At 35.3% G+C, this 26,526-nt stretch overlaps 1 protein-coding gene and 1 long non-coding RNA gene across 2 annotated transcripts; both read right to left on the bottom strand.

Annotated features, from left to right (window-relative positions):
* Window positions 1–10,482: 10,482 nt before the first annotated feature.
* Window positions 10,483–13,419, bottom strand: LOC121762995 (structure-specific endonuclease subunit SLX1-like). The gene is made up of 3 exons (XM_042159031.1): window positions 13,110–13,419; window positions 12,398–12,504; window positions 10,483–10,858 (listed from the first exon to the last, which is right to left on the bottom strand). The coding sequence occupies exons 1-3, from the start codon at window positions 13,355–13,357 to the stop codon at window positions 10,668–10,670; spliced, it is 546 nt and encodes a 181-aa protein (XP_042014965.1). The 5' UTR covers window positions 13,358–13,419; the 3' UTR covers window positions 10,483–10,667.
* Window positions 13,420–21,887: 8,468 nt separating this feature from the next.
* Window positions 21,888–24,563, bottom strand: LOC121769796. The gene is made up of 3 exons (XR_006043692.1): window positions 24,294–24,563; window positions 23,487–23,583; window positions 21,888–22,077 (listed from the first exon to the last, which is right to left on the bottom strand). It is a non-coding gene; the product is annotated as an uncharacterized LOC121769796 (long non-coding RNA).
* Window positions 24,564–26,526: the final 1,963 nt, after the last annotated feature.

Genomic DNA, 26,526 nt, shown 5'->3' with positions numbered 1-26,526 from the left:
GGAATGTATAAATTTGAAACACTAATCAAACTTTTTTGTATGATATACTAACATAAGACTTTTTATACTAAATTGAAACACTAGTGAAACATTTTGTACGTATGGTGTAATTATCCCACTCTTCGCACTATACCTTTCTCTTATGTGTCGTAGCGTGAATTATATTTTAATATCTAAATTTAAAAATTCTGTAAAATGCAGTAACCAAATTTAAACATTATCCCTACACGTTCCTAGAATTTAAGGTAATATCGTTAAAGGGACTTTTACGCTTTTTTTAAAAACTTTTTTTATACAAAATTCCTTCCAGTCCTTAAGGAACATTTTAATCTATTTGAAATGAGAGACTTTGTCATCATTTTCTTTTTTATATTTGTAGAGATGTATCCACCACTACTACTATATTAGATAAAATTTGTGTACTTTTTCCATTCCATAGAAATAGATGTAAAAAATCATGGATTAAAATATGCCCGGTCAATGGATTTTGACCAAATAATAAATGTGACGAGACATTTAATTTTGTGAAATTAAATGACATATCGTCGATCTACATTTTACGTAGATAAATGTAGTATATTCACTTTCTCAAATCCGATTTCCGGTGAGTGAGAAATAGTGGATTAAAGTTGGGCATAATTAGCTTTTAATTAAAGCTTGGAGTTGGAGCTTAGGGAATAATTAACTAGTGTTAATTATCCCACATTGGAGGATTAACACATCTTTTAATGTGTATAAATTAAGTGACTTTATGTTACTTAATAATTATAGTAGACCAAGATGGGTGAAAGAGCCCACAAACGCGCGCCGCCGCCGCCCGCCCGAGCCCGTGCTCGTGGTCGCGGGCCCGGGCCCGGGCCCGGGCCCGAGCCCGATCTCGATCTGGATCTCGATCTCGATCTTGGACTTGGTCTTGGCAATTGGCAATTGGTCTTGGACTTGGACTTGGACTTGGTCTTTGGCTTGACACGTCGTCAAGTGAGGCACAGTCACGGCTGCCACGTGAGAAATCCGCACGCTCCACACACGGATGGCACATTCCTGCCACACGCTCGTAACCGTCGGCGGTTACGGATCTGCCATGATGAGCCTTCATGGCTTGGTTGACCCTGCATGGTGGCTCGGCCTATAAATAGGCTAGTCATTCCACTGCATTAGCCACTACATCATTCACAAGCATTACAGCATAAGCTCTCTCCCTCTCTGCATTGTCTTTCTGTCGAAGCTTTGCCCTCTCCTCCATCCAGTTCGCCGGAGCTCTGCTGATTGCGGTGCTGCATCAATAGAGACGTAGCCGTTTTACCTTTGGGGACGACACGTCAAACCGAAGAGCACTACCGGGGCGTATCTCGTCTTGCGGGAAGAGGCCTCCTCGACTCGGCTTATACATTATTCACGGTTACTGTTTCATTTTTGCATTTGTAATCTCATTCTAGTTCAGTTTCCTCTTTTGTATTCCTTCTTTTGGGTTGTATTACGCCCGGCTTTTATCTCTTGTAATCCCCAGAATCCAACAATAGATTATATTTTTTTTCGTCCGTTCCATATAAATAGTCCATATTTATTTATCGAAACCTTTTTCTTCTTGTCTTTTATTTATTATTTATGAGTCTCACCATCGACTACACAAGTTCACCCACTTTTTCTCCTTCTCTCTTATTTTATCAATTACGCATTAAAACTCATATCAACCCCAAATAACTTATTTTTATGGGACAAATGAAGTATAATAAATCTATGAAAATAGAATAAGAAAATTTGTATAAAAATTTGGAGTGTTTTAGAAAATTGTCATTTCTATTTCATCACAAATAGACTAAAATCCCCTTTAAAGGCTGGGGAGTATTTTGAACCAGAAAAAAGTCCAAAAAATCTCCAGCGATATTACATTAAAATCTAGGAACAAGTGGAAATATTTTTAAAGTTTGAATACCGCAATTGATACTATTTCAAAGTTTAGGTACAAAAAATATATCATTCTATCATTTATATGACAATTTCATAGTTTAGAAGTACAAAATTGTATAGCTTACTCCGTCGTAAATATATTGTGATACTTCAATATTATGTAGTGTGATTTGATACGTGTACTCACTCCGTCCTTAAAAAATAGACAATTTTATAACTGTACAAGTTTTAATGCATAATTAGTGAAGTAAGAGAAAGATAGAAAAAGTGATTTGAGTATTGTTAGCAGAGAATGGGGAGAGAGAAAAATTCCTTAAATTGAATCAGTCTATTTTTAAGGGACATCTCAAAATGACAAATTTAGTATATTTTTAAGGAATGAGAAGTATAATTTTATTTTATAGGTGTATATAATTTGGACATCTCAAAATGACAAATTTAGGAGTATATTTTTAAGGAATGAGAAGTATAATTTTATTTTATACGTGTATATAATAACCTCAATAAACTAACATGACATCATTTTAAAATAATTACATCAACATTTTTGAAAGAAGTAACATCATTTTGAACTGAACAATGAACAAAGCTTCCTCCGCCCCACTATAATTGATCAACTTTATATTTTAGGTTGTTCTATCATAAGTGATTGATTTCTATTTTTTTTGGGAAAAAAACATTTTTTAAATATAAAATTTTTACTGCCTTTCAATAAAATTGAAATATGGACTAAAATACAATTTATATTTTCTAAATTATAAAAATTAATTTCCATATACATAGTACTCCCTCCGTCCCAGAATAGTTTGGTCATATTCTTTTTTTGATTGTCCTATGGTAGCTGAGTCATTTCTTTTTTATGACAAAAACTTTATTTTCTCAAATATACTTTACTTTCTTCCTCATTCTTACTTTATTCCCCCTCTAATTCTAACACATCAATTTTTTAAATGGATCGATTTGGGAGTTGACTGAATGGATAAGGAGATCCAAGACTAAATGATTTGGATTATGAAATTAAATGAAGTAGAAAACACTCGCACGTCATCAATCTAAACAAGATTAGATTATTATGTGGTACTACAATTAATTGCTTCGATTTGAAGGGATCAAAACCTGCAATGTCCAACTATGTTTGTTGATTCAAAGTAACTGCATTTTGCTTAAATGAGGACTAGTATTCATTTTCAACGCGTAATGAATACTTGCTTGGTCTTCGGTTTCAGTCATTTTTACTAGTCAATAAACAAAAATATAAGTTTAGGAAAAAAACAAACTACTAACTAATACTCCTCATTACAGACAAACTTATATTCCTCGTCCCTCCTAAATATACTACTTCACCTCTCATTAAAGATGACTCACTTTATCTCTACTTTATTCTCTTCCTCTTACTTTATTCTCTCCACTTAACACACAAAATAAAGTTGCATAAAATCACGTACCGCCCAAAGAAGGGGTTGTCTTCCTTGGAACGAAGGGAGTATATTTTCTTTTTTTGTCCGTTCCATAAAAAAGTTCATATCCATTTATGAGGAGAGATGAGAAAGGAATTTATTTCCAAATATGGAAAGTGGGCATCTTGGCCACCGATCTTGATTTTCCATTTCTTTTTCATTTTTTTCCCACCCCTATATGCATCTTCACACCTCTCTCTCAATTTTCTCTCTTACAAAAGAATGAATCTTGATAACGACTTCTCAAACACCGGCGAATCAACATTCCCCGGCGGCTACTCTCCGTTCCAGGGCGGCAGCTCACCATTTTTCCAAGGCAGTTATGTCGATGTCGGCAGACAGCTCAACCCGAGGGTCGGTCCAATAGGATGAACTACACTCTACCTCAGTCACTTGCTATTGCGAATTGTTGGGTCGACGCTTGCTTGGGCCAATGGGAATGATAGGGAAGCCTGACGCTGGTGGGGATGCTGGGTATAATAGGGATGTTGCCCACAAGTAATGGAACAGGCTTGTACATTTTTTTAAAATTGTAGATTTTTTTTATTTTAATGTATTATGGTTTTTTCTATATTGTTTTCTTCAAACTTATTTTGATGTTATTTTATATTTGATAAACATCAACAATTAAAATGAATTATAGAGATAATGATGTGGAAATTAAGACATGCTAAGGATAGGTTGGATGATAAAATGCTGACAACTGGAAATTGGAGATGGGTTGAAGATGAATCATTTCGTGTAGTTCCTTTAGAGTGTGGAACATGCATGCCTTTTACGGCTGATAAACCCCAACAATTAAAATGAATCATTTCGGTAATAGTAGATGCAAAAAGTTCCTATTTTTATGGTATTTTTAAATATAAAAATTACTATGTTTCAATAAATTTGAAATATGGACTAAAATATAATTTATATTTTTTAAATTATAAATATTACTATGATTCAATAAAATTAATATGGTACTAGAGTAGATTTGAATCCGTCGCTAGTTTAGTCTTGAAAATAATAAAAAAACATTAGGGTTTCTTCTCTTCTACTATGCTACTTCTCTGTTATGTTGTGTTGATTAAAAATAAAGGTTATTTTCTCTGCCACTCGCTGCTACAACTCTCTAGCTACAGTTGCTAGTTTTAGTTGTTATTGCTACAATTGTTCTTTTCTTCTGTTGCTTCTCTGTTATGCTGTGCTGATTAAAAATAAAGGTTATTTTCTCTGCCACTCGCTGCTACTGTCACACCTCAACCCCTCTGACGTATACTCTTTTAATAAATAAATCCCTTATCATAAAAACAATCAATACACGTGTCTAATTCATACAACACCCATATAATATAAGTTCAAACCAACACTTATCCGATACATATTTCAAAATATCTTGTAAAGTAGTGGAACCCTCTCACCACTCTATATACTACACATTTTTCTACATGCAAAAATGATGAGGAAGAGAAGGTTGCCAATATGCGTCAACCGCCGAACCTGATAACATGTGGAGTTCCTATGACCCACGTCAGTCAAAACTTTACTGTTATCTTAATCCTGAAAAATTTAGTGGTTTATATGAGCCACAACTCAGTATATATAAATTTTCACCTTCAATCTCACATGATACAAACATCAAACATATTCTTTTATCAATACATATAATCAGAAACAATATATAACATACTTTAAAAACAAACCATTTCATATTCATATGCATATGCCACTCTATTCAGTTTATTATTCTGTAACAGTCAAGTCTGGTATCTGCCCGGGATTCCTCTATGACCCGAAGGTCTCTCTGTAATTGGACTCATAGGTCCCTCTGTATTTGACCCGAAGGTCCCTCTGTATTTGGACTCATAGGTCCCTCTAAAATTTCAGATCCAGTACAAGGCTGTCACAGATCCTCTTTAATCCAATGATTCACATAATCGGTATCATAAACATATCCTTTGCACCAATAACATATCCATATCATATTCCATAAAATTATCCAATATATCTAAACAAGCATGTCCATTTCAACAATCAAATATTCATATCATATTCGACCATCAAAATCAAATAAATCATAATCATATCAATTTCAACCATATAATCACATAATTTATTCCAATTCAACATATAACAATCAAGCACATAACACATGTAAAACTAAAAGTGTGATTTATACACACCTGATTAGGACAGATAATCAAGCCGTGCCCTTGTCCCTGTTTCTTGATCTACGTTCCTTGTTCTTCTAAAAAATTCATAAGTGTAGGATTCCTCTCTTCCCCCCTTCTTTTTTTAACCTCTTTCAACTCCTTTATATATATATTTACCGAAGCTTACTTCATAAGCTAAGTACGAAGCTTACCTCGTAAGCTAAATACGAAGCTTACCTCGTAAGCTAAATACGAAGCTTACCTCATAAGCTAAATTAATACAAGGAGTTACTTTCTTTTCTTTCCCTATTCTCACTACATATTACTTTAAATCTCATGCACACATTTTCCATGCACAAGACACTTAGTATTAAGCACACATACACATTTACATAACTAATATATATATAATAAAATATGTAATTATGCAATATAATGTATGATTTGGGTCACGGATGTCACAAATCTTCCCCTCTTTAAGAATTTTGTCCGCAAAATTCATTTCTTTCTAACATCTGTATAATTCTCTCTGTCTTACCATCTTTCTGTTGGTGAAAAAAAATATTACTAAAATGTAATCATGTCTCCATAGATAGTGAATTGCGGAACTCTAGACATAAAAGATAGAATACCATATAATTGTGCTGCATCTTTCGCATACCTTTCAGCTAAGTGATATAACGAACAACGCCATCTTATAGGTGAGAAATGTACTATCGGTGACTCTGTACCAAAATTTATGGTTATGTGTTCTCATTTTGAGACTAGAATAGGTAAAGGCTTCAACAAACCTGTAGGTACACACTGTTCTGCTTTAACCTGTTGATATATCAACACCTTGAAACAAACTCTACGACTCTCTTCTTCATCTTCGACCACTAATAATACTTTAATAATGATGTTATTTGCATAGGTGTGCTCACTCTGCTGGACTTGTAACTCAAAGTATCTGTAACAACATTCACCTCTTAAGATGGTATTCGATGGTGCAATCATATTCTTTAAGAAACTCCATCCAATGTCTTAGTCTCATATTCAACTCCTTCTTACTCTTCAAATATTTCAAACTCTCGTGATCAACCAGAATTCGACGTAGTCCTCCATACAAATAATAATGCCAAATCTTCGAAGGAAAACCACACTGCTAAATCTAGATCAGAAATAGAATAAGAAGCTTCATGTACTCGTGATTGTCCTTGACGCATAAGCAATAAACTTTCCATTTTTTTTAATAGAAGAAAATCAAATCCATGTTGCAGTGCATTACTGTAAATAACATAATATCATGTACCTGTGGAAATAACCAATATAGACATAGTCAATCAATGCTTCCACTCATCAAAACGGTTTTGACATGCTTCACTCCATATAAGAGGAGAACTTTTCCGTAATAACTTCTTCATCAATTCAACCATAATCGAAAATCATTTTCAGTTGACAAATACTTCAATATTCTGTATATCCATTTCTATTCTTCAACTTGATACCATGTGTCCCAATAATACCATATGATTTAGCTAGACTCACACTTACCCAACCTTGCAATAAGATGTTTATCTCGCAAAACTTGTAACACTGACTGCAAGAGATTAACATGCCCATCTGTACTTCGTGAAATATAATAGTAAGTCAATAAAAATAATCACTAAGTGATATAGGAATGGTTGAGAGACTTTGTTCATCAATGCCATAAATAATTATAGGTGCAATAGTTAATTTGAAAGGCATAACCAAAACTCATAATGGTCATACTGAGTTTAAAATGATGTCTCTGCAATATTCTCTTTAGCTATCTTCAACTGATGGTATCTTGATCGAAAATCAATACTCGAAAACAGTTGCATACCTTGAAATTGATCAAATAAGTCTTCTATTCTCGGTAATAGATATTTATTCTTCACAGTCACTTGATTCGACTTCCAATAGTGTATATAATGTCGCAGTGTGTCGTCTTTCTTCTTCAAAATTAATATTAGTAATCTCTAGGTAAAACATGGAGTCATACATATCTCTTGTCTGACAAGTAACTGTTTCTTAAACTCCTGAAATTCTAATGAAGACATTTGATAATGGTGAATATAAATAAATGCAGTACCTGGTAGTAACTCAATAGTGAAGTTTGTCTCTTGATCAAGTGATAATCCATAGAGATTTCCACTTCGAATAAATTGAAAAGTTGATGTAGCTAATATAAGACAAGTTGCAATTGGTCGATACCATTAAATATCACTCGATCTCCTCTCGATGATTATATTACCATTTCTTTAACATGGCAAGCTGTCTTAGTTCGATGAAGTGACAACCAATTTATACCCGTGATAATATCAAATTTGTGTATGAACAAGAGAATCAATATTCGCTGGCAGCTCAACTGAATTAACTCGCACCACGTAGTCTAGATAAACCGTGTATACTGAAACAATGTCAGCTCGTAATCAACAATAAACATAGTTCTTGTTTAAAGACAGAATCTCTCTTTACTTCATCATCACAATACACTTCTTGCATATATTTATCATTAAATTCTCTAGGAAAATCGTCTGAACTGAGTACCAGAGGTTGTATCATAGATTGTGGGACTGTTTCTCACCAATAGTAAGTATTGCTTCAAGGAAGAGACACTGTGTAATGCTACTATGACATCCTACTCATCTGATTGAACACATGTTCTAACCTTTTCAACCATATCTCAGCCTCGAGCGTATCAGTAGTATCATCAAGTCAACAATTCCACTTTTCGGTGCTGTTTAATGTTTCTACCTCTTTGACTCATCATTGGTCCATGTATTTACTGGAAGTCACCATATGATGCAATATGTATATGAGATGTTTCTATAATTAATTGACGATGCAGGGCGGCTGACCCTTCTCTCCTCAGTGAGACATGTTCATGACAATACAAATGCAAATGACACTTATAACCAATACGTATCATATGCAATGCATGGATGCAATGTCCCAGCGGGATCCTTATCCCTGCTCTGATACCACCTAAACTGTCATACCTCAACCCCTCTGACGTATACTCTTTTAATAAATAAATCCATTATCATAAAAACAATCAATACACGTGTATAATTCATAGAACACCCATATAATATAAGTTCAAACCAACACTTATCCGATACATATTTCAAAATATCTTGTAAAGTAGTGGAACCCTCTCACCACTCTATATACTACACATTTTTCTACATGCAAAAATGATGAGAAAGAGAAGGTTGCTAATATGCGTCAACCGCCGAACCTGATAACATGTGGAGTTCCTATGACCCACGTCAGTCAAAACTTTACTGTTATCTTACATGATACAAACATCAAACATATTCTTTTATCAATACATATAATCAGAAACAATATATAACATACTTTAAAAACAAACCATTTCATATTCATATGCATATGCCACTCTATTCAGTTTATTATTCTGTAACAGTCAAGTCTGGTATCTGCCCGGGATTCCTCTATGACCCGAAGGTCTCTCTGTAATTGGACTCATAGGTCCCTCTGTATTTGACCCGAAGGTCCCTCTGTATTTGGACTCATAGGTCCCTCTAAAATTTCAGATCCAGTACAAGGCTGTCACAGATCCTCTTTAATCTAATGATTCACATAATCGGTATCATAAACATATCCTTTGCACCAATAACATATCCATATCATATTCCATAAAATTATCCAATATATCTAAACAAACATGTCCATTTCAACAATCAAATATTCATATCATATTCGACCATCAAAATCAAATAATTCATAATCATATCAATTTCAACCATATTATCACATAATTTATTCCAATTCAACATATAACAATCAAGCACATAACACATGTAAAACTAAAAGTGTGATTTATACACACCTGATTAGGACAGATAATCAAGCCGTGCCCTTGTCCCTGTTTCTTGATCTACGTTCCTTGATCTTCTCAAAAATTCATAAGTGTAGGATTTCTCTCTTCCCCCCTCCTTTTTTTAACCTCTTTCAACTCCTTTATATATATTTACCGAAGCTTACTTCATAAGCTAAGTACGAAGCTTACCTCGTAAGCTAAATACGAAGCTTACCTCGTAAGCTAAGTACGAAGCTTGCCTCATAAGCTAAATTAATACAAGGAGTTACTTTCTTTTCTTTCTATATTCTCACTACATATTACTTTAAATCTCATGCACACATTTTCCATGCACAAGACTCTTAGTATTAAGCACACATACACATTTACATAACTAATATATATATATAATAAAATATGTAATTATGCAATATAATGTATGATTTGGGTCACGGATGTCACAGCTACAACTCTCCAGCTACAGCTGCTAGCCATTCTACGACTTTTGGTTACGTGCTTAGCATTTGCATGTACTCTTTGTTATCATGTCTAATTCTAGATCGTCTATAGGAACCACCATTAAGTTCAATGTGTCCAGCTATATGCTTTGGTCTTATGTTTCTGCTAGCCCTTCTAAGTCATGTTCGAATTCTTCGTGTCTACTAGTCGTACCAAATACAACTTTTTTGATAAATTCAACTATGTGTGCTCGCAGTCGAGGTTCGTATGGTGGGTGTGGCCATGGCTGTGGTCAAGGTCGTGGGCTTCATGACCGGCTATGTAATCATTGTGGTTGTTCAAACCATGAGTCCATAAAAATTGGAAGAAGTTTGGCTGACCAAATTTAATTAACAACACAACGTTTACCACACCAACTTCTTCATTTACTCCTGTTGCATATACCTTTGTAGATGTGCTGGTTGTGTCTCCTAGTATGTCTTAGATGTTAGATTGGGATGCCTCTGGTACAAAATCATGTTTGCCATCTTTTTATGCAACCTCTCTTACATCTAATCGTCTTGCTAATGGAAATTCCCGGTAAACGTCAAATGTTGTGGTAAAGTAGAGACATTTCTTTATGGCATGAACTTGTTTAGTGTATTAAATGTGTAGGTAATAAAGTAGATAAAATGATAGAGAGATAGAGAAGTAGAGAGAATAAAGTAGAAAACTGAATGAAGTAGTGAGAATAAAGTAAGAGATAAAATAATGTTCCTGAGAGTTAATCATAAGTTATAGTTCAACTAAATCTGTTTAATCCAGAGTATTATTCCGCTTAGAGCTGTGGTGTATCTGACCAACGAACTCAACTTGAAGTTTGTTATAGTTAACGAATTATGTCGGATCCAAGTGCCAGTTGATATCCAAATCACTGCAATAAATGAAATCCCTGAGTTGATTTAGAGCTGCATATCTATGTTGTAATAGCAAGTGCTGCGAATTCTCTGCTTGCTCCTGATTCTTGCCACTTCTTTTCCGCGGCAATTTTTTTGAGATGCTTTTCCACTTTGCTTCAAATTGATAAGCTACATCAACATGTGTGGAAATGACCGTGTTACTAGTCAATACATGATAGGATGCATATACACATGCGTCGAATAAAAGTATAGTGATAGAGATGGCAAAGATAGAGTTAAAAGCATCTGTATGTTACATAGTTCAAGGGATTATTCTAGGGAAACCTAATTCGTAATGTGTCCTATTAAAACTCTAAAATACTCGACTCTCAACTTTGAGAAGTACCTACAAAGAACTAAAGTCCTCTTAAAAGGGTATGCATGTTCCACGCTCTAAAAGACCATTTTAGCAGTTTAAAGTATATCTAGTCGCTATGTGTTAGCAAGTAGTAGTATTTGTTGCGCCATCTTTATATATGACTTTTCCTCATACCACATTCCCATCAGTTTTAGACATAAGTGTGTCATAACTGGAGAAATTTAGACATTGCTTTGTGATAAGTCAGGAGACTGCATCACCCATCTTGTCTGAGTTATACATTAGACATAAGAATAATTCCCACAAACAAAAAAAGATAGCAAGTAAAACACACTCTGCACTAAAGCTGGTAAAGCAGTACATAGTGTCGACTGTGCAAGTGATCGCTTATGATATAGGAGTATTATAATTCCTCATACTTTTCTCATGAAAGTAAAATATTCGTTTTTGTTATTTGGTTTGTAAACGCACATATCATATCTTGATATGCTTGTTATTTCTAAACCTATATAAGGAAAGTTTATGGATTGAATAGAAAAGGAACAATGAGCTTATAATTTATTTGAAAATTGAAAGTGGTAGCTCATTACTTATAAAAGGAACACAACCACAACGGCAAGCAGAAGCACACACAATCTCAACAATAAGACAGAACTACAAGATATAAGATGGGAGCAAAAGGTCTGCCTGAAGAGATTGACATAGAAAAATTGTTGCGTAAAGAAAACATAGCTCCATGTTTAACCTTTATGCATCCTTCTCCAGGTCAAACTGTTATGTGGGCTAGCTATAAGTTTAAACTACCATGGTTGAGGATATACGTGCACTACAAAGTGCAAACAAATAGACTTCCTATAGTATAAAAAACTACAATGCCCTATTGTTGAACTTAAACATCCAACGGGTTTTGTAACTAAAACTTCAACATCCAAATAAGATTGAAATGCTAATCACTGAGTTTGAATATAAAAAAGCTTTCTTTTTTTTTCTGGAGGAACATCGTTCATATGATTTAATATGGTCTGAATGACATATATTGTTATCACTTATGAGTACAGTAAACTCAGGCAGAAACGGAAGACCGTCAGGAAGATAATAGAGCACTTGCACTACATTCCTCAAGTACATATTTTCACTAAATTAAACGGTCACGATAGATGAAGCTTTATTGTCTAGATTCTAGAAGAGTGTAGAAAATCCATTGCACTAGTAAAACGAATATGTGAATACCACTGCGGATTTTTGTTAGAATAGAATGAATTTCACTGTAAAAGGATAACAAAGTTGCAGCACCAACATTGCAGATATTTCCGAGTGATCTTTCAATGACTCTTAAATGGCTTAGTTACCTTTACATTTATCCGCAAATCCCTGTATAAGACATGCACAAGTCCACGGCCTTCCAGCAGTCGAGGCTTTTGCGCCACCTATTAACTCTCCGTTGTGCTGTTTCAAGCTAGAAAAGAGAAAAACTCAGCGAAAGGAACATCTTAGCACTAGACACATATCCTAAAGAACTAACACACTGGCATTTATCAGGCTAATAAAATTCCCATTTGTGCTAATTGAGCTAGGGTTTTCTCAAAACTTCAATCAACACTTACAAATCACAAGATACCTTTCAGGAGATAGAGATTAAATTAACAAAAAATTCACTGATGACAGACACTTAATTATGCACCAACTAATGGCAAGAAGAAGGATATACAACAGTGATGTTTATATGCACATCTATTATCAGGCTAATAAAAGTCCCAATTATTCTAATTGAGCTAGGTTTTTTTTCAAAACTTCAATCAACACAAAAACACAATGAATTTGCCTAAAATTACACAAAATTCACTGACGACAGACACTAAAAATACACCAATTAATGGTAAGAAGGATATATAACAGAGATGTTTATATACACATCTATTATCTTATACAGACTAAACAATCACATGGTGAAAATCGAAAAAATTCCAATCAAATTATAGATTAAAACAAGAAATAAATTCAAAATTTTTATCATAAATTGTAGATTATACCAAAGTGAAGGTGGAGAGGAGAATGTAATACCGGCGAGAGAAATTATTGGTGACACCGACATAAGTCTTGATGGGCGGATTGGTGGAGAGGATTAGATAAACAGTCCAAGGATTCTTAGGTGGAGATGTTGTAGCGGGTGATGAGGGTTTCTCCGGAGATTTGACTTGGGGCAAAATAATTGGTGGGAATTCAGATGAAATGGGTGTTTTGGCAAAGGGAAGAACAGTATTTGAATGGGGTTTCACTGATCTGAATGTTCTCGACAATGGCGTCGCCATGATCGAAGGTGCCGTTTGGTTGAATATCGGAAAAGGAAATGAATTAAAGAAATAGGATATATGTTTTAAATTTACATTTCACCAGTATTTGATGAATAATCTGATTAAATTTCAAATTATTTTCGTTTTAGTAAATACTTCCTCCATTTCTTTAAATGGATTTTTTTTTCATTTTTGTCTGTATTTTAAAAACTGAAACATTACTTTAGTAATCTTCTTTCTCCAATGACCCTTTTCTACTAATACACTTTTTTTCTATTTTTTATTTTATTAATTTTACATTAAATTTTAAAAATTTTAATTTTTAAATAGATTTAATATTATTATAAAAATAAACGAATTTAACCATAAACAACCTATTTCATATCAATTGAATCCATTTATATATTTATCGATCAAACTGCAAACAATGTCTCAGGTTTGCATATTTGTGGTATCCGATGAAAATAGTAGTATTGTCATTTTAAACATCTCGGCTTGCATATTTGTGGAATGTGATGGTCAAAAGATTTATTAGATCATATGGTACACTCAAATTTAAACCGAGGTAGGTAATTAGCTTTAATAGTGTACTCCAAAACTTATTCTATTTTTAGTTTTTGGGAAAAAAATATCTATCTTTAGGTTTACACTAAACCAAACCCAAAAGTTTTTCAAATTTTGTGAGTAAAAAAAAAGCATAATATAGAGAATATTCTTTTAAGTTGGAGTTTAATGTAAATGGTTGGAGTAAAATCATATTTGATGGGATATTTATGCTAAAATCAGTGAGTTTAGTGTAAATGATTGGATATGCTTTTATTCGCAATGGCGGACGCAAAACTTTTTTCTAGCCGAAGCTCTATTATACACTTCATTTGTTCCACGTTAATAGAGTCGTACTCCCTCCGTCCGGCATTAGGAGTCCCGGTTAGACATTTCCATAAAAAGTGAAATAAAAATATTATAAAATAAAATACTAAAAAACACAAGTAAAAACACATCCAAAGAATAAATCAAATAATAATGCAAATGGGTCCCACATTCCATTATCACACACTCCAATTATGACACACTCAAACATTTCTTAAAACTCGCACCCAACTCAACCGGGACTCTTAATGCCAGACTGAGGGAGTAACAAGTATACAAAAATGCAGGGGAAAGAAAACTCCATGGACAAAAGCTTGAATTAATCTTTGCTAGAAATTCATATCTAAAATTAAATCCGAAATCGAAATGACTAAGTATGCAATTCATACGTTTTCGCGAACTGACTAACATGCAAGATGACTAAAACTAAACGACGACCAATCTCATACATGTTCTTCTAATTAAACCGATCAGAAACCTACAATCCTTACTCAATAACCAGAATTAGCCTACGAGAAAATTCCAATGGACACAATCAACGCAAAACAACATAAAGCGAGATTCAAAACACATGATGTTTAAACAAGGAAAGGAAATATGATCCACGTCAAGATTTTAAAGAGCATGAGTTTAAAACTACATAAAACTTAAAACCAAAAGCAGTAAAGATTGTTTGACTCCTCAGAGCGATGAAACAGTAGATCTTCTAACTACAACAGCTGGTTGGAACGACGACGACTCCCCTTCAGCGGATGGCCGAAGTCTTCAGGTGAATGTTGGACTAAGAGCGATGAACGAAAAGGAATGGAGCTAGTCTCCAAGTGTGGAATTGGAACCTACTAGAAAAGTCTCTCTCTTCTTCAAGTGACCTTCTATTTATAGGGTGGCTTGCCCTAATTTCTAAGGCTGTCTCTTCATGTGAAATGTCATCCTTGCTTCTCAAATAGTTGTTCGTTTCCTAGCGATCTTTCATTCTCCATCTCGAGCTCTGCGGCATGCATCCTGGCCAGTATTACACGCCTCCAGTGTCCCTTTCACCTGAATTTACTTCGGGACCTTTCTTCCTGACTTGTACATTATCCTGCACACTTCAGCAACTTTCTTGCACATAATATATAATTAAGCCCATGTCCAGAGCCTTTGTCCTAGCGGCAATGAGCTTAGACATTATTGTATAAGGTGCCAAGTTCGAGCCCTCTTGACATAAGTTGTAATTTCCTCCTTTCTATATGTGTTTATTTGTAATTTCCTCATTCATATAGGATTTAATTTTTTTTATAAAATATACTCCCTCCATTTTTTAAAAATAGGGACATTTGAAACGGCACGGGTTTTAATGCACAATTTGGTAAAGTAAGAGAGATGGAGAGAAAAATTGGTAAAGTAAGAGAGATGGAGAAAAAATTGGTAAAGTAGGAGAGAGGGGGAGAAAAAAAGTAATGAAATTAATGTTAGTAGATTATGGGGCCCACTTTAAGTTGTTAATTGTAGTGGTATAAGTGGTAAATAAATTGATGTATGGGGGTGTAAAGATTTCCTAAAATAGAAAGTTTGAAAGTTGCTATTTTTAAAGAACGTACTAAAATGGAAAGAGTTGCTATGTTTAGAAAACAGAGGGAGTATATATACACACACACACACAGGGGATCATTAAGGTCCTATTGCCTCCTTAGTGTTAAGTTCCAACTTAATATCAACCATTGGATTAAGATGTTGGACGGATTAGATTAGTAGGAGATGTGATAGTCCGTGTTACATTATTAGGTCGAAATTGTACATTATGGGGGTAGAATAGGAAACACAAGATTTTATACATGCGTTTCAAAACTGCAAAATCCGAGATTTCAGCAAAATGATATCATTCCAATTTTGAGAGACCATTGACCTTCCACTCTCTCACCATCACTTGGTCTCCCTGTTCTCCCTCAATTCCCCTCTATTCCAAAATCCTAACCGCCTCTGAAATCACCCAAAAAACCCTAACCACAGCTCATAAGTAAAAAAAACTCCAATCAACGCTGATTCAATCCCCTACGACGACTTTTAGTAGTTCGTATATGATGAAGATGAGCACGCAGGTGTTCGGGTGTCGTGCTAAGCAAGGGTGTATCCTACTGATCAGGATAGAAGTCTCAGCCAACCTGAACCTGGCATCAAAGAAATTCCTCAATCCACTTCTACTGGCTAGTATAGTGGAGGTAAGGGTTGAATCCCACAGAGATGGATGCGCTTTGGGTAATTGTGGTGATAGTCTGGAGGGGTTTGGTTATCTACCACGCTTGGGTTGAGATTCTACCTAGACAGAAATTAAAGGTTGTACTCTACTGACTGGTGGTGTAAAAGTGATCGACATGCAGCTGTGTACGTGAGAGTGGGGGACACGGTGTTTCAAGGACATGTGGAAAGTAGATAGTTACTATAAAAGGCTAAACGGAATATCAGATAATAAGTGGTGGTTGGGTGGCTGCACTGTCAGATCTGTAGGGTACCAGCAGAAAAGCAAATGACAAAAACAAAAAGTAACTAAAAAGCAAAAGTGGTCCCAAACTTGGATGTGGATGTTGTCTTCTTCAACTTGTATGAGCACAAATCAAACAAACTCAGATTCCATAGATGAGATTAAAGATCAACAACTTCACAATTCAGATCTACGATTTAATACACTAAAATTTGAAGATTAAACGAGTGAAATCAAGAACTACATATACTGGACGACATGCAAGGTGGCAGAATAACGTAAACTCAGATTTCGCACTTAATCACTTCAGAAACTAAATCTAAATAGCTACTTAACTAACAATCACAGATCGAGCAACTCCAAATGATATCATGCTTTCAACACTTAGAAATTACCGCAACAACTAGATCTAAGCTACCTAGGCAGAATGAAGCAGATTCAAACTTAAAGAGATGCATAAAAACAACTTCATTGCATAAAACGTTTGGATCACAACAAAATACTTCAAAAGCTAACAAGTACCGAAAATGCAATAGATCCAACGTAAGGAAACAAGTAAAGATTAACTAGGAAAGCGAATAAAGATTGTTTTGCCACTCCGGGCGATGAAACTGCTACGACTACGGGATAAACTGGCTGGAACGATGGAAGGCGAATCTCCGGCGGACTGATGGAACTTCAGGTGACCATGGCTGTGGTGAGGAATGGGAAGATCTTGGATTATGCTGAAGGAACTGATCTACCGAGAGAGAATACTCTAACTAAGTGTGAATGTCGATTTTCGATGATGCTTTTTCTCTCCAAGTGGCTTCCTTTTATAGGGGGCTTGCCCTTGCTGTTTTTAGGGTAGACTCTCTTCGTGAAATGACTCTTTTGCCCTTGTTTGTGGTTGATCCTTCCCAGCAATCCTTCTTCTCCATCTCGAGCCTTTTTGGCATGCATCCTGGTCAGTATTGCACCCTTTTGGCGCTTTTGTCACCTGAATTATCCGACCCCTTTCGTACTGACTGGTACCCTTTTCCTGCACACTTTAGCAACTGTTTTGCAGATATAATCCAAATTACGCACGTTATACTGACCAGTAACCAATGCCTAGAATGCGACTTATCAGTATACTGATTTCCTTCATCTCAACGTGTGTTGACGATCGACCATACATCATCTCACAGTCGCTTACTCCTTGGTCAGTAATAATGTAATTTTTGGTCAACTTTTAGTTGATTCAACATTAGGAAAACTGATTTTAGTTGCCTAGTTGCATTATTGTGAAATTGTCCGTCAACCCTCAACCAAAATGCAGGGATTTTTTTTTGATTTTGGTTGATTTGGATGTGTTTAGGTTTTAGTAATTCTTTGATGAATCTACTTATTTCTGATTTTAATTGAATGGGTTGTTATTGGGATCCAATTTTTGTCAAATTTGAATCTTGATACAGTTAATGTGGTCATTTGCTGTGCATAGTTATGTGTTTATGTGAAATGTTTTGTTACTACATTATTCTAATTTTAATTTGAATGGGTTGTTATTGGGATTCAATTTTTAAATTTTTTTAGTTACAGTTTCTGCTCTATATGGTCCTCTGTATCTTCTTTTAAAAGGCATATGCACATTATTTAACCCAATATTTACATTACTTCATACTGATGTGCTACATTATTCTGTGTTATAGTATGAATGTATGATATGTTACATTTTTTCATTTTTTCATTTTTTCATTTTTTCTATACATTATTTACTCAAAATTTTACTTTATTCGATACGGATGTGCTACATTATTGTGTTACAGTTTCTGCTCTATATGGTCTTCTGTATCTTAGCGTTCTGGCCTGACAATACTTAGCGTTATGTGCATAAAATGTACATGGTTTGACGTTCTGACAATACTTATCGTTCTGGCTTGAATACATCCCTATATCTAGGGATGTATTCATATCCTTTTACTATTTTTTGTTAAATCTTCCAAATAAATCTCAGCCCTTCAATTTCAAGATATGATTGCCGAAAATAATGCCACATGTATTTAATTAAATTGTTTAAATAATTCGAAAAGGTCATTTTTGGTATACATAATTAAGTTGGTTATGGTATATTGCTTGATTTTCTCCATCAAAAGATCACAACGGTTTTTGTTACGGAATTACACGATACAATCTTTCTTCTCTCTCTAAACTTTCATCATTTTTTCTCCGTTGAAGACAAACCTTATTGAAGACATTCTCCCTAAACTTTCATCGTTTTTTTTTCTCGTTAAAAACCATTTTTTGGAGCACTCGTTCATTGTTTTCGTTTTCTTTAACAATGGAAGCATGTAATTTAATTTGTTCATTCATTGATTATTAAACTGATTTGTTCACTTAAATACCGATTCGTTGGAGTAATCGTTCATTGTAGAAACTTACTGTATCTTTTGTTTGGTTGTGTTATACAATTTCATGAGTAATTTAAGATTGGTAGTTTTTTATTGTATGGCGCAAGTTAAATTTATTCCCCAAGGGTTTAGCAATCCTTAGTGCTACGGTGTAGTATGGAGTAAGTAACACAACCGTCGCCAAAGTCCACGAGTTGCAGTCATTCCTCTAGGGTTTAGTTATCATCTCGGCTAGGGAGTAGTATTAACTAGTAAATATAATGTACAAATATTTCAGTGTAATGTATTTTATTTACCCAGTAATGGACGATGTGTGTACTGTAATGTATATTTTTCTGAGATGTTTTTGTTGTGATTGTATACAGTGTTGGTTGTACCTGAATGTTCTCCAGAATTGAAGCTCGTCATCGGTCAAAAGTTCCAATCACTAGATTTCACTTCACGTTTTACGATGTGTATGCCCATGCTGTTGGATTTATACGCGTAAACAAGGAATAAGGAAGACAGACGATGTTACTACTTGGTATTATATTGTATGCAATAGGGAAGACAACAAGAAGTCAAACGAGGATAACCAATTGAATGCACGTTTTGGTTTTTCTATGAAATGCAGACGGTTATCCAAGCGTTGTGGTTGTAAAGCGAGTATATCGTTTAAGTTCTTCTTCGAAGGAGGACTTCCAGGTTATATTATTCAGGAGTTCAACGAGGGTCATAACCATTATATGGTTGAGATTGAGCATCAACATTTTATGACACTTAATCAAAATTGGATGATATACATCACAAATTCATTCTTGACTGTTTGAAAGCTAATATAGGCCCCACACTTACCTTTAAGGTGTTGAAGGAAATGCTCGGTGGGTTTGAACTTGTTGGTTGCACTGTCGGGGATATCAGGAATGCTTCTCGAGACATCAAAGCATACGCAGATGGGATCGACGTACAAATGATGTTGGATGATATGGCTAAGAAGAAGGAACTGTCTGAGGCATTCACATATAACTATGAAGTTAACGCTAGTAACCAGTTGGTTGCTCTCTTTTGGTGCGATGGTTTGATGAAGAGGAATTACCATATGTTTGTTGATATTGTGGCGTTTGACTCTACGTACAACACAAACAGGTATACATTATTTTCTTATTAACCTACTACTTACAGTTACTTTACAACGCGCGGTATTTTACATTACTCTCTGCATTACAACGCTTGTCCTGTACATTATTCGTAGCTAATGAAGCATTTTTTCGATTGTGATACGCATGTATTGTATGATATTCACACCATTCACGGGAAACGACAATCATGGAAGACCTGTAACCTTCGCCGCTGGATTGGTGTGCAACGAGAAAACAAGGGCATTTGCTTGGTTGTTCAAACATTTCATTGAATGCATGGGTGTTTGATAGGGTTCGTTACAAGCATGGTTTTGTAGGGTTTATTACACTAACATGGCTGATATTGTGCGAAAAGAATGGTGAATTTGAGTGTGCAAGGGCTATAAAGTGTAAAAGTGGAAAATGCAGGATCGGAAAGGGGTGAAGAATGGACAGAATTGGAGCTAAGTTGATTAGTTGCGTACGAGCAGTGGAATTTCCCAACCGACAAGTTGATCAAGTGGAGTTCACCCCATGAAGTGATGAGTCACAGGAGAGAGAAGAAAAGATGTCATCTCAAGGGGCATAAATGTCAAGATAGGATGGATTTAACCTAGGAATTCAGGCCCAACACTTTCCTATAAATAGCAAGGAGAATGCATGCAAAAGTAGTCTTCGGCCTTTCAAGTCCAACATCACCTTAGTTATCACACAGTCCTCTTTACATATTCAAGCATGGAGAGCGGGAGCTAGGAGTCATCGGAGTCGCAGTTCTACTTCAACCGTCCTCTTTTCTTCCTCATCGGGAAGAAAAGACGTAGATCCGCCTAAGAAGGCTTCATAGTTTGTTTTTCTTTAAAACCTCGAGGGGTCGAAACAATTGTTGCTCAGTTTTCATTCCTGTTTTCTTCCATATTTTAGTTGTTATTTTGGTTTAGTTGATACTCTGTTCCTTGTTGCTGATCGTTCTTCTGATTTTGAGAATTGGGATTCTGTTTTGTTTGTTGAAGATCGTTTATGAAATGGAGTTTTCGATACAAGCTGCCTTGGATCTGATGCCCTCTGTCGTGCTTTCTTTCGTTTAGCTTAGTTTTGTTTTAAATCGGAAATATCTCTGCGCACTCTGTGATTGATGTTCTGATCTGAATTTAGGATGAAATATGCGATACATGTTGAGCTGAGTATGGTGTTTTGGGAGTTAGAGCTTGTTTGGATTGCCTTCGTTGCTCTGTTTTTCATTCTCTCGTGGTTCGATCTAAGTTTCACTTCGTTAACTTCCATGAGTTTAGGTTAGGCCCCCTTAATCTATTTTCTCTTCAGTTAAATTGCATGGATCTGTGTCTGATTTGCTTGTTTCTTGCTTTAATGTCGTATGCTCTATTTCCTTTGCCGTGATGTTTATCATAGATTCTTAGTGAAGAAGGTAATCATAGTTAGTTAGGATCGCAGTCCATGTCACCTTTTCGTTGCTTGCAGCTTTTTGTAGTGCGCTTTTTTTTTTCAGTGGTCCCCGCTGTTATGTTGACGTGTGATTTCTGTCCAAGTTGATCAGTTCTAGTTATGTTGTTTCATGTTGATAGTTGAGTGGATCAAATTAGTTTATCGCTTTAGTAGTTTTAGTTAACCCACTCGTAATAAAGCGTGGCAGCAGCCATCCCCAAACATGTGTCATACACAACCCTGCATGTAACATCCCTTACCCGGTAGGTAAACCCACCGAATACGTGATGTCACGTTTCAGTATCGACAACCCGTACTGAAATTTTCCTATTTTTTAAAGCACAATTAAAATCTATTACATTTAAAAACTTAACATTTATCGAGCGGATGATTAAAGATTAAACTATTTCACAACATGCCACGACTACTAAACCAGATTGACCACCAGTGACTCGCCAAAGATGCAAAGCTGCGCAACACCACTGACATACTATCAACTCTAACCTGCAGGGGGGGTAAAAGAATATAGGAGTGAGCTTTCCACAGCTCAGTAGATATATCCAAACTATGAAAATCAATTATCTAATCTAAACTATATTGAGACTTTTACATTATTTATCTTTTACTTATAAACAATCATTCTTAGCACTTCCCACTTTCATAATTTACTATATTAATCTTTTACTCGTCAACACATATTAATTTCCGTATCACATTCCACATGTTGTCATTTCTTAAGACATCATATATCATCATTCTTTTCTTGTATTACCATATATCACTTTATTACAACATCTATACGTTCACCGTGTTTTCCAAATAATATCTCATATCAATACTATCACATTGTACCATAATTCTTCATATACTTACTTACAAAATACATATTTCCATATAATTCCTTAATTTATTCAATTAGCTAATTATTATTTATTCACACTTATTCTTATCTTATAAGCATATTACTTCCCACAATATGTCATACGTCCTATTTCCATATCCAAAGTCATTCAGTAATTTATAACTTTATGTCACATTCTTATCCACACACCAAAGCAGACAAATCGCAAACGTTAACTCATTTCAAACACATATAACGATCACCAAAGTACTCATTTACCGAAATACATATAATCAGTAATAATATACAACCTATATCATAAACAATTTCATATCCATTTACATATGCCTCTCTATTCCTTTTTATTATTCTGTGACGGATCAGGCCTGGTATCTGCCCGGGATTTCCAATATGATTGACCCGAAGGTCCCAATATGATTTGACCCGAAGGTCCCAATATGATTTGACCCGAAGGTCCCATTGTGATTTGACGCGAAGGTCCCACTGTGATTTGACCCGAAGGTCCCAATATGATTCAGATCCAGGGCAAGACCGTCACAAATTCTCTTTAGTCGAATGATTCATATAATTCCAATATCATATGCAAACCATATCAATTTCATCAATCACGTATCCATATCTTATCCTACCAAATAATTCGAATATAACATATAAAACATATGTTTTACACCAATCACATATCCATATCGTATTCCACCATCAATATCAAATAACGCATAACCATATTTAGTTCACACCATATAACCCAAATATTCACCACAATCAACATATAGCAATCAACCACATAATATATGTAAAATTAAAAGTGTGATTCATACACACTTCAACACATATTATCACATTATACACCAAATTATTTATATCATCATCATATAATTATATTTATACCGTTTCTTTGTAGAACTTTCATATCAGGTTTACAAATATCATAATAATTCCATTTGTGTCTTCTAATGACATATACATAATTATCACATAGAATAACATATTATTATTCAATTAGTTCACATAGTTCAAACCAGAAGTAAAGTTCATAGTAAGGATATCCTACCTCTTAGGCTTATGAACATAAGCATATTTCACCTTGATACTTCTCTACCTTCTAGGTTCACTCCTTTGTCTCCAAAACGCACTATAGGTTCCTTCGCCTTTATGCATAATATAAATAGCGTAACTATTAATAACTCATATTTACCCAAAGAAGTTCAGTTATAATTCAACATGATTCACTCAAGGCTTCCTAATAGTTTAAGAGATATTCTTGTTTTCCCATAGACTACCAAAATCAAACAATTTCTGGCAGCATTTTCTAAATAATTTTTATAAATGGTATTTGTACTCTTTAATTAATCATAAAATTCAGAGAACAACTAAACACCTTATAGTTAATTTAGAAATTATGAAATCAAGTTTTCATCGAACTTACATGCCCTGAATATTTCGGATGACACATACCAAAATATGACAAAGTACCAAAATTTTGACAGTTCATAGTTGTATCGTTATAACAATTTATACACATAGTAAATGAACTCCTAAATTCTCCATATAAATCAGGGACTCTCTAGACTCATCAGAGTTATTATAAAAATTGATAAATCACAGTCCTAAATATTCAAAACAATTCGGAATATGGGGATGAAAAACAGAGGAGTAAATCTAACTCATACTTTTGTATCAAATTCTATTTCCATTTATGTTTAATCATCCCATTAACCATAAATCAACAACCATTTACTCTATATAATATCAAAACTATTTAATTATAGCCAACTATGTTCGGTTATTTTACAATTTCTACCAGAATTGGATTTCACTCCGATGATCAAATCAAACGACGTTTATAGAAGAATCTAACCTCCAACATAGCTATTTTGGATGTTGGGTCAAGGTGGGATTTAAATTCAATATCCGAAATGAGGAGGAACTAGGGAAATTAGGACTTGGGGGGAGCTATGTGAGCTTCTGGCATCTCGGCGACTTCGCTGGCGAGCTCGGGGAGGAAAGGTGCAGCTGAACAAAGAGAGAGCAGGGGCGGCAATGGAGATTGCAGAGAGAGGGAAAAAGACGTGGGGAGAGAGAGAGAGGAGAGTGTGAGGGATTAATTTTGATTCATATGTCCAACTCCCTTTTTTTTCTATTTTATGAATTCTTCTCATCTTCTTTTTTTCCTTGATTCTATGCATGACACGTTCCATCTCTACCATTTATCATTATCACTTCAATTCCATTTCCTTTTCTTTTATTTAGTTCTTTTCCTTTACTTAGACTATTGGCTATTCTTTTCCATATATTGACTATCATATGCACATACATACACACAACAAAACATATACTCCCTCCGTCCCGAGCTACTCGCTCATTTCCTTTTCGGCACGGAGATTAAGGAATGAGTGTATAGGAAAGTCAAAAATGACGGTTGTAGGTGAAAATTTTTACTAAAAATGGAAAGAGTGCAAGTAACTTGGGACGTCCAAAAAGGAAATACGTGCGAGTAGTGCGGGACGGAGGGAGTATTAAACTCTAGCTCTTAACTTTAAATTTTAAATTTTCAAAAGTTAGGGATATTACACTGCATGCCTCTGTCCCTGTGGGATTCAACCCTTACTTCCCTTAACTAGTCTATAGTATTATGGGTTAAGGTATTGAAGGCCATAAGCCTCTCCGTTTGCATAACCAACGACTGGATAACTGGATCAGTTAAGCGATATCAACATAATAAAAACCTGTTGTGTGAACTAGAGTTCTTAGGTTGAGAGGAATCACCTCTCTGCATAATTATATTGCACAGGGTTTGCTCACGCCGGAATCTGCAGAGAAAATCGTGATGAGAAATTTGCGGAGTAGTTGGGGTAGTGGAGTACGGGAGGTTCAAATTGCACACCAATTAGGCCTTGTGTCCAACTGGGATACGTGACCTCAAGAACCGATAACAAGTACCCACACCAATTCATGTTCCTAATCTCATCCACATCGTCGATGAAATGCAGAATCTTTGGCTTACAATTGTCGTCGGTCGGTGTCTCCATAACGACATTCTCCAGCATAAACATGAAGAGTTTCTTGAAATCTGGACTGCCATCAACATCCTGCATCATCAACTCCCCAATGTCTCCAGGGGTCATTTTGAATCGCCCTTGTTACAATGTAGTGCAACATAGTCATTGTACTCAAAGTTGGTTTGTCTTTCGGTTGGCCGTTGAATGGGTGTCGGACCTCTTGGAAAACCTAATGTCAGATGTACGTCCTCCTCTTCCAGGGTCAGGCTGTCACCCCTAGACAATGGAATCTCGCACCAGGCTTGGTTGGATTGATCTCATGAACCAAACACATTAGATATATAATCTTGGGATACAATCTTGTAAACCGAACACCCCTTAGTACATGAATTAAGAATCATATACTAACATTCTTTAGTAAAGGAATTAAGAATCCTATACTATCATATGGGATTTCCAAGGACTCCGTCATCGGAAACAACTGGAAGTTTTGAATATTTTAGGACTGTGCTGCTGAGAAGTACAACATTGAAAGGTCAAGGGGCACTATACCTCGTGCCTCCAACTTGAAGCACTGGGCCCGGGTTAAGAAGGATGAAAAAGTGGGGCGAACTCTACTCCAACGCCTTGAAGATTTGGCCAAGTGAACACAGCTTGGCCGACATTGCCAATAAGGCGAACGATGTTTTCTTCGCGGAGGAGGCATCAAGTACTTAGACGGCTGACAATTTCTCTAGAGGAGCCCCAAAGTTGGCGATGGCTCTGATACTTGAGCTAGAAGTGGTGCGTCTAAGAAATCAAAAATTTCGGCAAGTGGTGACTACTCTAGAAGTGGTAGAGTTGTTTCCATCGACTTCAACTATGCGGAGAAAGAAGAGCATGATAACTTCGGGTTGTCGCTCAGTAAGGATCTCCATTATAGACGTTCCTACCTCGTAGGAAGGTAAAGATCTCCTAAGATATCTCATCATACATCTCCTAATACACTAAAAAAAATAAGACATGTGAAATTTATTTATAAAAATAAATAAAAGGCTAAAATTTTAATTCTCTTACTACACTAATTAATACTCCCATCGTCCCAACTAAGTT

The sequence above is a fragment of the Salvia splendens genome, chromosome 2, assembly GCF_004379255.2.
Source record: "Salvia splendens isolate huo1 chromosome 2, SspV2, whole genome shotgun sequence".
Lineage (NCBI taxonomy): Eukaryota > Viridiplantae > Streptophyta > Magnoliopsida > Lamiales > Lamiaceae > Salvia > Salvia splendens.
This window is presented reverse-complemented; position numbering and strand designations above follow the sequence as displayed.